General features: G+C 49.3%; 2 protein-coding genes and 1 long non-coding RNA gene across 4 annotated transcripts in view; 1 reads left to right on the forward strand and 2 right to left on the reverse strand.

The window, feature by feature from the left end:
• Position 1: 1 nt before the first annotated feature.
• On the reverse strand, positions 2-5,015 carry Prodh2 (proline dehydrogenase 2). The gene is made up of 10 exons (XM_042668040.1): positions 4,805-5,015; positions 4,524-4,720; positions 4,290-4,419; positions 4,109-4,195; positions 3,388-3,468; positions 3,138-3,293; positions 2,868-3,034; positions 2,640-2,750; positions 1,687-1,772; positions 2-256 (listed from the first exon to the last, which is right to left on the reverse strand). The coding sequence occupies exons 1-10, from the start codon at positions 4,976-4,978 to the stop codon at positions 72-74; spliced, it is 1,374 nt and encodes a 457-aa protein (XP_042523974.1). The 5' UTR covers positions 4,979-5,015; the 3' UTR covers positions 2-71.
• The window catches only part of LOC122097531, a 15,751-nt gene continuing 1,051 nt past the window's right edge, over positions 1,724-16,423 (forward strand). The window contains exons 1-2 of the long non-coding RNA XR_006145541.1: positions 1,724-1,804; positions 3,746-3,755. This is a non-coding gene — a long non-coding RNA (uncharacterized LOC122097531). The remainder of the gene's footprint in view (positions 1,805-3,745; positions 3,756-16,423) is intronic.
• Nphs1 (NPHS1 adhesion molecule, nephrin) overlaps positions 8,082-16,423 on the reverse strand; it is a 21,831-nt gene continuing 13,489 nt past the window's right edge. Inside the window, exons 21-29 of one of the 2 annotated variants that reach the window (XM_042667972.1) lie at positions 15,147-15,258; positions 13,869-14,050; positions 12,632-12,688; positions 11,618-11,737; positions 11,491-11,515; positions 11,317-11,389; positions 10,518-10,611; positions 10,326-10,432; positions 8,082-8,316 (exon numbers count right to left, since the gene is read on the reverse strand). In XM_042667972.1, coding sequence (XP_042523906.1) covers positions 8,185-8,316; positions 10,326-10,432; positions 10,518-10,611; positions 11,317-11,389; positions 11,491-11,515; positions 11,618-11,737; positions 12,632-12,688; positions 13,869-14,050; positions 15,147-15,258 — 902 coding nt within the window. In that variant the 3' untranslated portion in view covers positions 8,082-8,184. Of the gene's footprint in view, positions 8,317-10,325; positions 10,442-10,517; positions 10,612-11,316; positions 11,390-11,490; positions 11,516-11,617; positions 11,738-12,631; positions 12,689-13,868; positions 14,051-15,146; positions 15,259-16,423 lie in introns of both variants that reach the window. The other variant, XM_042667971.1, reaches the window with a different exon arrangement.

A 16,423-nucleotide genomic window follows, 5' to 3' on the forward strand; every position in this document is an offset into this window, starting at 1 on the left:
AGGCAGCCTCAGGGCAGGAGAACAACCTGGGCCATAACTCTGGACCTTTATTGACTATGACCCCCCAAGTGCTAATGGGGTACCCTTAGGTCTCCCCCTCGTAGCCTCCGCCACAGTTCTTGGCTGAGCAGTGCCTGCTCCCTTCGAGCACCCTGCAGCACACTCCGGTTCTCCTGGGCCCGGCGGATCAGGTAGGGGATCACCTCCTCCAGGGAGCCATAAGGGATGGACTTATACACTGCATATCCAGACTGCCCTGGAGGGAGAAGGGTGGTAGGACTCAGCTTCAGGCTTGAGGCAAGGGCGCTCCCAAGCACTCTCTGCAACTGAGACTTTCATTTCTGAGAATTTGGTGGACTAGGTGAATTGGAGAAGATGAATTGTAGTTACTTGAGAGGTTATGATCTGGAGGCTCAAAGCCAAGCTGGGCAGAAGAATCCACGAGAGGGGCTGGGAGGATGGCTCAGTGGTAGAGTGCTTGCCTTACATGCATGCATGAGGCCCTAGGTTTGATTCCTCAGCACCACATAAGCAAAAAGAAAAAAAGCCGGAAGTGGCACTGTGGCTCAAGTGGTAGAGCGCTAGCCTTGAGTGGTAAAGTTGAGGGATAGTGCCCAGGCCCAGAGTTCAGGTCCCACGACCGGACCCCCTCCCCCCCCCCCCAAAAAAAAAGAATCCACGAGACTCCATCTCCATCTCTACCAGCAAAATGGAGGGCTGTAGGTATAGCTCAAGTGGTTAGAGTACCAGACATGAGGAGAAAAGCCAAGCTATAGCTTGGCTGAGTTCAAGCCCCCTGATATCTGCACACACATTACAAAAACATCTTATTAAAAAAAGATAAAGAGCTATAAATGGTAGAGCAAATATCTAAAAAAAACCTTTAAGATCTGGGTACTGGTGGCTCATGCATGTAATCCTGGCTATTCAGGAGAGACAGATCTGAAAATCGAGGTTCAAATACAAGCCTAGGCAGAGAAATCTCCAGTTAACCAGCAAAAAGCAAAAAAAAAAAAAAAAAAGGAGCTGTGACACAAGTGATAAGGGAAAACAAAACAAAACAAAACATGCTAACCAGGTGCTAATGGCTCACACCTGTCATCCTAGCTACTCAGGAGGCTGAGATATGAGGCAGTTCAAAACCAGCTGGAGCAGGAAAGTCTATGAGACTCTTATCTCCAATAAACTACTCAGAAAAGGCTGGAAGTGGTGCTGTGGCTCAAGTGGTAGAGCACTTAGCCTTAGGCAAAAGAAGCTCAGGAACAGTGCCCAGGCCCGGAGCTCAAGCACCAGGACCAGAAAAAAAAAAAAAAAAAGCTAAAGGACAACACATAAGTTTAAGCCCCATGGGACTAAATAAATAAAGCTCGAATTTAGGGTAAAGCACTTTGGTAGCCATTAAAACCCAGCAGAAAGAAACAAATGTTCTAGTCTGAGGCCCTGTGAAGGAAACCACAGCGGCACTATGAAGAACTTGCAAAAACAAGAGACAGCAGACACCAGGCAGACAGCCCTACAGGGGCCTCCAATATTGAGATTTTGACCTGTCTGGAAGGGGCCATCAGAGGAGCCTGCTGCAGGCTCTCAGAGTGGGAGGAACAGAAGGAGTCTGGGCCAGAGGAATGGGACCTGAGATTTGGGATGAGGGGTGAGGGTGGGGGTGGGGAAGGTTGGTCGTCCACATACCCAGTGCCAGGGAGACGTGGTCACACATGCCCAGAAGTTGTCCAAAACAGACAGGCCCATCCACAGGAATACCCAGCTGCCACATGCTACAGAAAAGGCCACCTCATTAACCCACATAGTGGCTAAACTGAGTACTGACAGTTCACATCGGTTATCCTAGCTACTCAGGAGGCTGAGATCCGAGGATGGAGATTTGAAAGCAGCCTGGGCAAGAAAGTCTATGGGACTCACCTCTACTGAACCACCAAAAAGCCAGAAATGGTGCTGTGGCTCAAGTGGTAGAGCACCAGCCTTGAGCGAAAAAGAATGAAACAGCTCAGAGACAGCACCTATGCCATGAGTTCAAGGCCCAGGACTGGCACAAAAGAGAAATGAGGAGGAGGAGGAAGAGATAGTATTATACTATTTATATTTATACTATATATATACTATATATACTATTTATATTGTACTATTTATATTTATGTAATGCTGTACTTATAAGTATTTACATTGTAGGGAATTATGTTATCTAGAAAAGATCTGAAGTCTATGGGAAGGTATGCCTAGGTGATAAGCGAACACAGCATCATTTTCTACCAGAGCATCCAAGGATATTGGTAACCATGGATTCTGGTTTCCATGGTGATTGGGGGGGTGTTGGTCCTGGACCCAATCTTCCATGGATACTGAAATGCTTACACTTCCAAACATGATGATAAGTAGCCATTCTAATGAACATCTGAACATTGCATCCCCACCTCCAGTGGGTCCTGGCCACTCCCTGGGACTCACAGACCTCCTCAACACCCCCAGAAAATGACAATACTTCATCCAACTGGTGCCTATGGGACCAACAGGCAGAGCATAGTGGTGGCTGTTGTGAATGTCCTCCTCCCACCCCAGGCGTGTGAGTTCCGGGGGTGAAAGGAGGGACTTCTCAGGGGGACCCACTGCCCCTCGCCCCCTCGTACCGCTTAGTGGCCTGGTGAACGGATTCTTCATTGTGGGAAGCCACCATGAGGTGACAGGTGGGTCCGTGGCTGGCCACCTGGCTCAGCATCAGTTCCAGACAGCGGCTGTAACTGAGAGGAGGGGCTTGTTCAGCAAACCTGGTGGGAGAGGACCATCCCTTCCCCGCCCCCCCTCCCCAGGGACCACGCATGCCTGTCACACACAAGTCCAGCCCAGCCAGGTCCTACCTCCGACTGGTGGCCTCGTAGTCCGGCTGAGTGAGATCTCCTGTCCCTTGGAGCCGGGCCACGGCTCTTTCTTTCTCCAGATATGCCCCTCGCACCAACTTCACTCCAAAGGCCAGGCCGGCCCTGTGTGCGGCCTCAGCATCCTGTGCCAGCCGCGCGTGCGTGTCCTGTTGTGCACAGGGGAGGAGGGGGTGGAGAGCAGGTTCCCGTGGATCAAGGTGCTGCGTTTCTTTCCCCTCCCCCGCCAGTCCCCCAGGGTGCACCCTTCACCTTCAGATAGGCCTGGTAAGTGTTCCACACCCAGGGCCCGCCTTCCTGAGGCTTGTTGTAGCGCAGGGCCAGGGCGGACACGAGCAGGCACAGCGCAGGGTTGATGAAGGTATATTCAGCATCCACCAGGAGTCGCACGTGCTGAGCCTGGGCATACTGAAGAGGACAAATTGTGGTCCCCACCACGGGGCAGGGGGCAGTGCGGGGGAGGAGGAGGCGGAGGGGGTTGAGGCCTGGGTTCACGGCTTACCTGGGCTACCCGGTACAGGCGGGTTAGGGATGCCTGGAGGTGCTGGTTTTGCTCAGCATTGAGGCAGGACACCTGGAGGTTCTGGGGTGCGGGGGGCAGCGGAGGAGAAGAGGGGGGGAGGGGGGGACGGGGAGTAGTTAGTACTTCTGCATCCTTCTCAAACCTATGCTTCAGCTTCTCCACCGTAAGTTTAGAAATGGTGAGAAGTCAAAAAAGTAACAAGCACACCGGGTGCTGGAGGCTCACGCTTGTCATCCTAGCTACACAGGAGGCAGAGAGCTGAGGATCGTCATTCCAAGACAGCCAGGGCAGGCAAGTCTGGGAGACTCTTACCTCCAATGAGCCAGCAAAAAGCCAGAAGTGGCGCTGTGGCTCAAGTGGCACTAGCATTGAACAACAACAACAAAAAAGCTTAGGGACAGTGAGTGCTCAGGGTCTGAGTTCAAACCCTAGGACTAGGAGGATTGCAGGTTTGAGGTCAGCAGGGGCTACACAGCAAGACCTGTCTAAAAGGGAGAGGACAGAGGAAAGGGGAGGAAAAGGGAAGGGGATGGGAGAAGAAGGAGGGGAAAAGAGGAGAGTCAAGGAAAGTCAAGTGCCAGTGGTTCATGATTATTACCCTAGCTACTCAGGAGGCTGAGATCTGAGGATTGGAGGAGAGAGAGAGAGAGTCCATTGGTCTGAGGATTCACACACAGCAGCCTCCTGTCATGGCCCTTACCTGCCCAGAGTCCATGGCCTCAGCCAGCCTCTCGGGGCTCAGCTCTGAACAGGGCCCTGGCCTTCTGATCCACGAAGTTAGATCCTTCTGAAATGGGGCGTGTGCACGTGAGTGACAGCAGTGAGGGAAATGCGGTAGGTGGCTGCACCCCACCTGCCTCCCAGTCTCCCCAGTGCCTTACACAGAGCCGCGGGCTGGTGAGTGCTGTCACCTTCAGCTGCATGAGCCTGGGGCCGGGGCTGACCACTAGGTCTCGGGACAGGTCCACGCACCGAAGCATGGCGTGGAGATTTGCCTCATACCAGGTCTCGCTGCCCAGTCAGCAGAGGTCAGAGTCTGGAGCCTGTGGACCCCCTCCCACCGCCCTGCCCTCACCACCACCACCACCATCCCCCCACCCCCGCCCCAAACTCACCCGGTCTTGGTGGCCGAATCTGGTTCCTCCTCGGTGGGCACTGCCAGCAGGGAGCGGAGGCCCAGGGCATGGAGCTGCTGCAGGCAGCCCCTGATCTCCTCCACTGACTCCCCAGCTACAAACTGCCCATAGATGGATGACCTCAGCAGGGCACTTGAGATCCGGGAACCCAGCAGCCGCTGAGCCCAGGACTGGAGCTGAGGACCAGGGAATGAAGGGTCAGAGCGAGGCCCTTGCCTTCTCCAGGCCAGGCCTTGAAGGGGGGGGGAGTCGCCGCTCACCGCCAGTCCATGGGTGACCAGAGGGGGCCAGGCACAGAGCCTCAGCACCAGCAAAGCCCTTGCCAGCTCTGCAGTGCTCTTAAGACGGAAGGCCCCACCGTCGAAACGCAGGGCCTGCCAGCCCCCAGCCGAGGGCCTGGCCTGGGAACAAAGGGCTCGTTGGGCTTGGAGCATTGGAGAATCCTGTGAAGCTGACACACTAGAAGAAGGGGCTTTGGAAACAAGGGATGCACCCCTGTCCCCAGCCCAACCAGGGGGTGCAGCTGTGACTGATTAACTGGGAAAACCTTTAGCATCACAGACTCCTTGAGGTGGGCAGTTAATTATTAACAGGTGGGGACAGAGTTCAAATTAACGGTAACAGGAGAGGCAACCCCCCAGTGACAGCCCCCCAACAGCCACCTCGGTGCTTCCTAGCTGAGTGAGTGAGTTTCACGGGCACAAGGTTCACAGTGGTTTGGTTTGGAGATCTTGGACCAGCAACTTAGAATGTCTTGTTGCAATCTCTAGGGCTTACAAGGAGGAACAAGTATCTGGAGTGTTATTAAATATACTTGAAGAGACATATCAGGAAAGAGCATTCGCAATAGTCCCAAATGTAAACTGTGTAAATTTTCATCCATTGAGACTATTGAGATACATTGTCATACCACAATGTATGCATTCGTTCAATGGAATATTAGATGGTAGTGAAAAATGAGTTGTGGATACACACAGCCAGGAGATCAAATCCTACATGGACCTTTTGGGTGAAAGAAGCTAGACAGGCAACAGATATACTGGTCCATAAATGAAAACCCCTGTATGGGTGGTCAAAATGTAAAAAAAAAAAACAAGGAATGGCACACATCTGTCATCCTAGCTACTCAGGAGGTGGAGATTAGGAGGACCAACGTTGAAGCCAGCCTAGGCAAAAGGTTAGTGAGATCCTACATCAGTAAATTAGGCTTGGTGGCTCATCCCTGTGATCTCAGCTATGGGGAAGTATAGGTAGGAAGATTGAAGTATCTGAGAGTTACAACAGGACTGGAGCATGCGTAGGTGATATAGTGTCTGTGTTGCAGGTGTAAGGCCCTTGGTTCTCCCAAAAAAGAAAAGAGCAAGAAAACTCTTATCACAAAAGACAGAGCCAGCCACACATACCTAACATTTTGGCTACTCAGGAGGCTGAGATCTGAAGATTGCATGCTTTTGCTTTTTTGTTGTTTGTTTGTTTTGCTCAAGTCTGGTGCTCTACCATTTGAACTACACCTCCACTGACTTTTTGTTGGTTAATTGAAGATAAGAATCACAGATAGCATCTGCCCAGGCTGGCTTTGAATTGTGATCCTCAGATCTTAGCCTCCTGAGCAGCTAAGATGACCAGCATGAGCTACAAGCTTGCGTCCTACCTCCTACATCTGCACAGCTACTTGTCCTTTAACACTGGGGTCTAGTGGCTGCTTATAGACAGACAACACCCACTGGCCCCTATTAACCTCCAGCCCATAGAACTCTGCTTTGAGACCCAGAATATACAGATATAGTCCCTACCCTCCTGGGCTACATCCAGTTTTCTCAAACGAGGCAGTACTGACCCCTGGTGGATGCTTTGTGCAAATGCTTGTGATGGTTCCATTGTCCCAACATGCTTCAGACTTAGAAATCAGGGGCTTAGGAAAATGAAGGTTTTACACCAAATCCACAACTACCTGAAAATGTCCTGTCAAGAGTTTGTGTGCGTAGAAACAGTTCATCTTTACCTGACATTATTAATATAACACATCAAGGCGTGCATAAAAATTAGGGGTATGGTTTAAAATATATTGGTATTTTTGAGTTAACATAAAATGGCATGCTATGTTTTCTCAGCTGTGTAAGAATAAATCCAAGGCACCGTAGACTCTGAACCCTAAAGACATAATAGCATGTCCTTAGTAAGAGTAAGGTTTTCATTTCATAAACATGAGTTTTGCTTATCAAGGAAATCATAAAATAGGCATTCTTTTTCATCTACAGCTTTTTGAGTGTGTGTTCCCATGTCTGTCATGGTCTATTCTAATGTGTTTTTTTTGGGGGGGGGTCTGGTCGTGGGGCCTGAACTCTGGGCCTGGGCACTGTCCCTCAGCTCTTCAGCTCAAGGCTAGCGCTCTACCACTTGAGCCACAGCGCCACTTCCGGCTTTTTTCTTTTTGCTTATGTGGTGCTGAGGAATCGAACCCAGGGCCTCAGGCATGCAAGGCAAGCGCTCTACCACTGAGCCACCTTCCCAGCCCTATTCTAATGTTTTTGATATGGTGGAAAAGAAAACAAGAGTAGGTCCAGGTGCTGGTGATTCACGTGTAATCCTAGCTACTCAGGAAGCTGAGATCTGAGGATGATGGTTCAAAGCCAACCTAGGTAAAAAGGTCTGTGAGACTTATTTCCAATGAATTGCCAAAAGCCAGAATTGAGCTGTGGCTTAAGTGGTAGAACACCACACATAAGTGAAAAAATTAGGGGGCAGCATCTAGGCCCTATGTTCAAGCCCTAGCATATGCGCACGCGCGCGCGCGCGCGCACACACACACACACACACACACACACACACACACACACAGAGCCAGAAATGGAGTAATTGTGGCTTAAGAGGTAGAAATCAGCCTTGGACTGAAAAGCAATGTGTGAGTCCTAGGTCCTGAGTTCAAGTCCAGTTCCAGCCTAAAGCAAGCAAGCAAACAAGAATAGATGGGAGCTATGTTGAAAACAAACTATACAATTTGTGGGTAGGGATGAGAGGGGGAAATCTAGGAGACAGAGCAAAAGGTGACATTTGTCCGAAAAGAAAGGTACTCATTACCTGACTTACAAAATGGTATACCACTTTTATAATAACAATAAAAAATTGAAATCTCAAAATTAAAATAAGAATAGATGGGACAACACTAGTTCATAAATTCCATTTATTATTACTTGCTATTTCAGATATACTTGAACTCAAAATGAGCCAAGAGTTTGGTTTTTGTTGTGTGGCATCTTTAACTCAACCCCTCCTGCTCGTGTCCTTTCCCATGTCCTAGCCCATGTCCCAGCTTGAGCTGGGCCCTGGTGGCTCACACCTGTAGTCCTAGCTACTCAGGAGACTGAGATCTGAGGATCAGGGTTCAAAGCCAGCCTGGGTAGGAAAGTCCATGAGACTTATCTCTAATAAACCACCAGAAAACTGGAAGTGGTGCTGTGGCTCAAGTGGCAGAACATTAGCCTTGAGCTGTAGAGCTTAGGGACAGCTCCCAGGCCCCGAGTTCAAGCCCCACAACCAATAAAAACAAAACAGAACAAAAAAAGAAAGTTTGTTCCTCCCCCCCACCCTGAAAAAAAAAACGAACTTCACAAGCTCAGTTGTGCAGCTGTGGGACCAGCCATCACACCAGATGTCCCCTGAGCTCAAAGGGCAGAGAATCCGACTCCACAGTGCCCATGTCTCCTGCCACCTGGTCATAGATCCCCCGTGGGTCTTCATACTTGTCTTCAGGCCAGTGGAGGTTGTAAGGGCCCTGACAGGCAAGAAATGCAGTTAGAACTGTAAAGATCGACCCCCGGGTACTAACTATCCTTACAGCTCTGACGGGTATACCTCTCCACTCATGGCATCAGCTTTGATCATTGTGGGGTGAGTCCTGATTCCATTAGATCCAAAGCATTTCTCCCATCAAAATGGAAGACAGGGCTGGGAATGTGGCTTAGTGGTAGAGTGCTGGCCTAATACGAATGAAGTCCTGGGTTCAATTCCTCAGTACCACATACACAAAAAATGAAAAAAGAAAAGAAAAAAAAAACAAAGGAAGACAGCCAGGTGCTGGTGGCTCACACCTGTAATCCTAGCTACTCAGGAGACTGAGACCTGAGGATCATGATTCAGAGCCAGCCTGGACAGGAAAGTCCACAAGACTCATTTATCTCCAATTAATGAACCACCAGAAAACCAGAAATGGAGCTGTGGCTTAAAGTGGTAGAGGGCTAGCCTTGAACAAAAGAAGCTCAGGGACAGTGCCCAGGCCTCAGGACCAATACAAAAAAATAAATAAATAAAAAAGGAAGAGAAAGTCCATGAATGTTTGTTCTGGCTAGGTGTGAGCTCTGTTCTCAGTCTAGGAAAAAACTAGTTGCTTAGCTCTACCAAACTTAAAAGCAAATTAGCTCACAAGCCAATATGGCCTTCCATATTCCTGCTTTTATACTACCTGACAGCTAAAGAATGAGTTGATATAAATTCAGAAAAATCAGAAAAGGATAATATTGAACTATAATTTTTAAAAATGCTGTGAAATTCAAATTACAAGGTGGGCATTGGTGGCTCATGCCTGTCATCCTAGCCACTCAGGAGGCTGAGAGCTGAAGATCTCTTGAGTTCAAGGCCCGGTACACACACACACACACACACACAGAATTCAAATTTGAGTGTCCAAATATAAGATTTCATTGAAATCTGGCTTCATTGGTTCAGCATGCATCAGCTGTTTTTGTTGTTGTTTTTGTCTCTGCCGGTCCTGGGGCTTGAACTCTGCCTGGGTGCTGTCCCTGAGCCTCTTTGTACTCAAGGCTAGTGCTCTACCACTTGAGCCACAGCACCACTTTCAGCTTCTTCTGAGTAGTTTATTGGAGATAAAAGTCTCACAAACTTTCCTGCCCGGGCTATCTTGAAATCGTGATCCTCAGATCTCAGCCTCCTGAGTGCCTGGAATCAGCTCTGTTTTTTCACCCTCAAGAAGCAGTGCTGACGAGTTTTGAGGGAGACCCTAATGTCCCACAAAACTCAAATCGCGACTGGCTCCATGCAGAGACAAAGCAGACGCCATCCATGCTTCTTAGAGCCCGTGCAGTCTAGCACCATGGACAGCGATCCCCATTCTTTCTTTGATGTGAGGAGTTAAGATCTGAGCACCGGGCAGGGGTTGCGCTTTGTTAAGAGGGAATTTCATAGCTCAGAGATGACAGAGAACAGTAGCCAAGACCAACACAGAATGCCAGGCATTCCAGCTGAGCATGGTGGCACAAGCCTGTACCTCCAGCTACGCGGGAGGTGGTGATAGAAGGATCCCAGTTTGAGGCCTGCCTGTGCAAAATTATCCAGGTGCTATGGCTCACACCTGTCATCCTAACTGCTCAGGAGGATGAGATCTGAGGATGGCAGTTCAAAGCCAGCCTGGGAAGGAAAGCTTGTGAGACTCTTATCTCCAATGAACCATCAAAAAGGCCAAAAGTGGAGCTGTGGCTCAAGTGGTAAGAACACAAGAACTCAGTGCTCAGGTCCTGAGGTCAAAGCCCAGGACCACACCCACTAGTCCCTCCCCTCCCCCCTCCTCTCCTCCCCCTCCTCCCACCCCCTGGCTGCAAAATAAAACAGCTAGATCCTAGATCCAGGCCATCATGCCTGGCTCTGGAACTGCCTTCTTTAGGCTGCTGTATTAAGGTCGGGCCTTTTTGTCACGGGAGCTTTCTCTAACTAATACAAGCAGCAGGAGGTGAGTTTCCAGCCTAGATGGGCTGATGACACAAATCTTACCACATGGACTTCATCGTAGAGGGGTCCCCAGGTCCCAGGAGGGTGGTAAGCTCCTCCCACATCGTCATACAGGTGTCCAGAAAAGACCACGCCCTCATCTTCAACACCTGCGGAGGCTGGAGTTGGCACAGAAGGAAGAATGATCAAGGCCCTGCGGAGGGGTAGCTCCAAACGAGGAGAGTCACGACTCACCTCGGGGGTAAGATGTCTCCTCCAGTGTCGGGGGAAGCCGGGGGCCAAGGTCTCTCATGGGATGATAGTACGGCTCTATTTGCATGGTGCTGACCTGCCGCAAATACAATACAACAAATGAAAGCCAGGGGGCAGCGGCTCATGCCTGTCATCCTAGCTACTCAGGAGGCTGAGATCTGAGGATCGTGGTTCAAAGCCAGCCTGGGCAGGAAAGTCTGTGAGACTCTTATCTCCAATGAACCACCAGAAAGCCAAAAGTGGCACTGTGGCTCAAGTGGCAGAGCATTAGCACAAAATCTCAGGGACAGTGCCCATGCCCTGAGTTCAAGCCCAGGTTTGGCGTGCGCGCACACACACACACACAAACACACACACACACACACACACACACACACACACACACACACACACCAAGCAAGCCAAAACAAACAAAACATACATCCATGAAAAGCCAGTGAGTAAACTGAAGACAATGGATATGTGTGTGTATGTGTGTGTCTGAGAGAGAGAGAGAGAGAGAGAGAGAGAGAGTACTAAGGCTTGAACTTGGCCTCAAGCTCTCACTTGGCTTTTTTTTTGTCCAAGACTGGTGCTCTACCACTTGAATCACAGCTCCACTTCTAGCTTTTTGGTGGTTCATGAGAGTCTCAAACTTTTCTGCCCTAGATTGGCCTCAAACCCCGATCCTCAGATCTCAGCCTCCTGGAGGCACTTGGATTACAGGCGTGAGCCACCACACCCAGCTAGTGTGTGTGGTTTTGTCACTCTCCGACAACAGGGCTGCCCCACCCATACTCACCGTGGAACTCTGAGTGTCGCGGTCTCCGGTCCCCTGGCTGTCATATTCATTCCTGACTCTGTCCTCCTCCGACCTTCCAGGAGAGAGGTGTGAATGGCAGTTGGGGCACCGGACCTCTGCTATCTATCGCCCCGTTTCCTCCTCTCAGAGCTTTTATAGAAAACACCTCCTTACCCTGTTTCTGTCTTCTCTGAGATGCCTGCAAGGGGTAGGGAGGAAGGTTCCAGAGACTTCCATTCATCCTAGGCCTCTCTCTAATGCAACCACCCCAAGCCCCCCTCAGCCCTGGATGTCTCCTCACCCTCTGCCAGACGCCTCAGCCTCCTCCGCCAGAGGAACCCCCCAACACAGGAGGCATTAGAAAGGAGCAGAAGACCCCCAACTGCAAACAGCACGGGCAGCAGTGGCAGTCCAGGTGGTCCTGAGCAGGGGTGGGGAGTGGGGGGAGACACCCTTCAGGGAGTCAAGGAAATTCCACTCTAGACCTTGTGCAGGACTCTCTGAGAATGTTTGTCCCTGCCTTCCTCTACCGCCAGGCACCCGTGGCTCATGCCTGTAATCCTGGCTGCTCAGCTGGCTGAGATCTGAAGACCCAGGTTTGAAGCTGGCCCAGGCAGGAAAGTCTGTAAATCTCTGATCTCTAATTAAAGAGCAAAAAAAAAAAAAGCCAGAAAGAGGCATTGTAATCCTAGCTACTCAGGAGACTGAGATCTGAGGATCTTGGTTCAAAGCCAGCCTGGGCAAGAAAGTCTATGAGACTCTCATCTCCAATTAACCACCAAAAAACCAGATGTGGTGCTGTGGCTCAAGTGTTAGCCTTTAGCTGAAGAGCGGAGGGACAACACCCAGGCCCAGAGTTCAAGTCCCATGGCCAACAACAACAATAACAACAAAGAAAAAGGCATGATTTAAGTGATAGAGTGTCTGCTTTGAGCAAAAAAGCTAAGGAATAGCACCCAGGCCCTGACTACTCTCTCTCCCTCCCTCCTCCCTCCCTCCTCCCTCCCTCCCTCGCTGTCTGTCTCTGTCTGTCTCTGTCTCTATCTCTGTCTCTGTCTCTGTCTCTCTCTGTCTCTGTCTCTCTCTGTCTCTCTCTCTCTCTCTCTCTCTCACACACACACACACACACACACATACACACACACACATTAGGGACAAAGACAATTGACCAGAAGAGCTTAGAATAGCAGCTAAGGATGCCTGGGGGTCTGCCAGTTCATGGCTGGACTCAAGCAACTGTGAGCATGGTTGGGGGGGGGGGGGGTGGAAATCGGAAGGCTCCATTTGCAGTGGACTCAGGAGAGGGGGGACTTGCCTACAGGAGACTCCGTGGGTGGCTGGAGGCCAGGCTCTCCAGAAGGTTGGTCCAGGCCTGAAACAAGGACAAAGAGATTGCAAATGAATATCAAGAATTTGTAGCCTAGCACTGGTAGCTCACACCTGTAATCTTAGCTTCTTAGGAGGCTGAGATCTGAGGATCGTGATTCAAAGCCAGCCTAGACAGAAAAGTCAGAGAGATTCTTTATCTCCAATAAACCACCAGAAACTGAAAGTGAAGATTTCAGTGGCTCAAAGTGGTAGAGCGCTAGCCTTGAGCTAAAGAGCATAGGACAAGCTGGGCTCTGGTGGCTCACACCTGTAACCCTAGCTACTCAGGAGGCTGAGAGCTGAGGATTACAGTTCAAAGTCAGTCCAGGCAGGAAAGTTAGTGAGACTTTTTTTTTTCAGTTCAAAACTAATTACATGATGGATATGTATATATATATATATATATATATACATATATATATATATATATTAGTGAGACTCTTATCTCCAATAAACCACCAGAAAACTGGAAGTGGCGCTGTGACTCAAGTGGTAGAGTGCTAGCCTTGAGCTGAAGAGCTGAAGGACAGCACTCAGGCCCAGAGTTCAAGCCCCATTACCAACAAAAAAAAAGCTCAGGACAGCACCCAGGTTGTGAGTTCTAGCTCCACAATGACCACCACCACCAAGAAATAATTTGTAGGTACTATCATACAATTGTTTCATCTGTATATTATGTTTTTTGTTGTTTTTTTTTGGGGGGGGGTCCGGTCGTGGGGCCTGGGCGCTGTCCCTCAGCTCTTCAGTTCAAGGCTAGCGCTCTACCACTTGAGCCACAGCACCACTTCCAGCTTTTTTCTTTTTGCTTATGTGGTGCTGAGGAATCGAACCCAGGGCCTCAGGCATGCAAGGCAAGCGCTCTACCACTGAGCCACCTTCCCAGCCCTATATTATATTTTGTAATGATAGTCCCGTGGCTTGAACTCAGGGCCTGGGTGCTCTCCCTGAGCTGCTTTTTCTTTTGCTCCAGACTGGCTGGCACTCCACCACTTGAACCATAGCTCCACTTCTGGCTTTTTTGGTGGTTCATTGAAGATAAGAGTCTCACAGACTTTCCTGCCCAGGCTGGCTTTGAACTACCATCCTCAGACCTCAGCCTCCTGAGCAGCTAGGATAACAGATGTGAGCCTCCAGTGGGTGGCTCTGCTTCCCTCTCCCACTTGCTCAAGGTCATCCTCGCCCACCTGGGGTGGTGATAGACAGCTGGATGCCTTTGTCTGCGAGCCCACTGTCGCCCAGGGCATTGCTGGCCAACAGCCAGACCCTGTATCGAGTAGAAGGCTGCAGTCCAGACAGGGTAAAGGAGGTGGCCTGGGGTGGCAGGACATCCACGTAGAGAAATCCTGGAGTCTCCAGGGCCTCATACCTGCAGGAGACAGAAGTGGCGCTGTGACTCAGGTGGTAGAGCACTAGCCTTGAGCTAAGGAAGCTCAGGGACAGCACCCAGGCCCTGAGTTCAAGCCTTAAGACTGGCTCACACACACCCAAAAGAAGTTCTGGGGTTAGAGGCATGGCTCTATTGGTAGAATACTAGCTAATGCTGTTTTTTTGTTTTGTTTTATTTTGTTTTTTAAATTATAAGAGTGAAATACAGTTACATAAGTAAAGTAATGAGTACATTTCTTTTCTTTTTGGCCAGTCCTGAGGCTTGAACTCAGGGCCTGGGCACTGTCTCTGAGCTTCTTTTGCTCAAGGCTAGCACTCTACCACTTACTTGAGCCACAGCGCCACTTCTGGCTTTTTTTGTGTATGTGGTACTGAGGAATCGATGTCCCTGAGCTCTTCAGCTCAAGGCTAGCGCTCTACCACTGGAGCCACAGTGTCACTTCCAGTTTTCTGGTGGTTTATTGGAGATAAGAGCCTCAAGGACTTTCCTGCCCAGGCTGGCTTTGAACCGAGATCCTCAGATCTCAGCCTCCTGAGTAGCTAGGATTACAAGCATGAGCCGATGGTGCCCGGCCCAACCTAGTGTCTTGGGAGTAATGTCGTTACATTGGTTCACCCTTTGTCCTTTGTCTCACCATTTTGTGATTTCTCCTTCCCTTCCCTAAATCAGATAAACACACACACACACACACACACACAGGCAAGACACAGTGACAACAGGGGATAAACCAAGGGTGGGGTGAAGGGGGGAAATGAATAATAAAAAAAAGAACTTCACACAGTATATTAAAAAACAAAAACAAAGAAACCAAAGAAAAGCCTCTCGCTTCCATATCTTGGAGTTCATTTCAATTAACATCATTTTATATGGTCATATGTACATAGCTATTGAGCCACTGGGATCCTCTGCTGAGACTATGTTAGACATATACAAATTATTGCAAATGGGGGATACCATGGAGCCTATGTTTCTATGAGTTTGAGTCCCAGTCACTGACCAAATTAAAAAAAAAAAAAAAGAAAGAAAAAAGACAGTGATGTGGCGCATCCACTGTCTTGCTTAGACAGCAACCTACCTGATTTGGAATCTCTGGGGCAATCCCCCATCGAAGCCAGGCTTCCATTCCAGCCCCACTGAGTGGGGGGTCAGGCTCACCACCTTCAGTCCCAGAGGGGGGTCAGGGCGGCCTTGAGAAAGAAAGAAGATTCTAGCCTGACACTGGTGGCTCACACCTGTAATCCTAGCTACTCAGGAGGCTGAGATCTGAGGATCTTGGTTCAAATCCAGCCTGGGCAGGAAAAGCTATGAGACTCTTATCTCCAATAAACCACCAGAAAACCAGAAGTGACGCGGTAGCTCAAGTGGTAGAATGCTAGCCTTGAGCTGAAGAGCTGAGGGACAGCGCTCAGGCCCAGAGTTCAAGCCCCATGACTGACAAAAAATAAAAATGTCCAGCTCAATTGTGAGACTATTTTTCCACAGGAAGTTGTCATTGTTATCACTTGAATTCAAATAGGTACCCAGTGGCCCACATCTGCCATCCTAGCTCCTTAGGAGGCTGAGATCTGATGACTGAGTTTTTTTTTTTTTTTGGGGGGGGGGGTCTGGTTGTGGGGCCTGAACTCTGGGCCTGGGCGCTGTCCCTCAGCTCTTCAGTTCAAGGCTAGCACTCTACCACTTGAGCCACAGTGCCACTTCCGGCTTTTTTCCTTTTGCTTATGTGGTGCTGAGGAATCGAACCCAGGGCCTCAGGCATGCAAGGCAAGCGCTTCTACCACCGAGCCAACTTCCCAGCCCTGATGACTGAGTTTTGAAGCCAGCCCAGGTAAAAAAGTCATGAGACTCTTATCTCCAATGAACTAGCAGAGACATAAATAGAGTTGTGGCTCAACTTTAACAAAAAGCTAAGCAAGAGCCTGAGGCCCTGAGTTCAAGCCCCAGTACTGGCACAAATGCATGATATACTATGTATGATATACTATGATATACTATATACAAACTGGTACAACTGTGTATGTGTGTGTGTGTGTGTGTGTGTATATATATATACACACACACACACACATACATATAACATATATATATATATATATATATGGAAAATAGAGAAAGAATAAACTCCATAAGATTTTGTTACAACTGTCAATTTAACAACCAAATAAATACTCAAGTTCAGAGTCTATTGAGTCATACAAAAAAACACTAATTTTTTTTTTTCAGTCATGGGGCTTGAACTCTGGGCCTGAGCACTGTCCCTCAGCACTTCAGCTCAAGACTAGTGCTCTACCACTTGAGCCACAGAGCCACTTCTGGTTTTTTGGTGGTTTATCAGAGATAAAGTTTCATGGCTTT

This window comes from Dipodomys spectabilis, unplaced genomic scaffold (genome assembly GCF_019054845.1).
Source record: "Dipodomys spectabilis isolate Male_0828 unplaced genomic scaffold, ASM1905484v1 ptg000422l, whole genome shotgun sequence".
In the NCBI taxonomy this organism is placed as follows: domain Eukaryota; kingdom Metazoa; phylum Chordata; class Mammalia; order Rodentia; family Heteromyidae; genus Dipodomys; species Dipodomys spectabilis.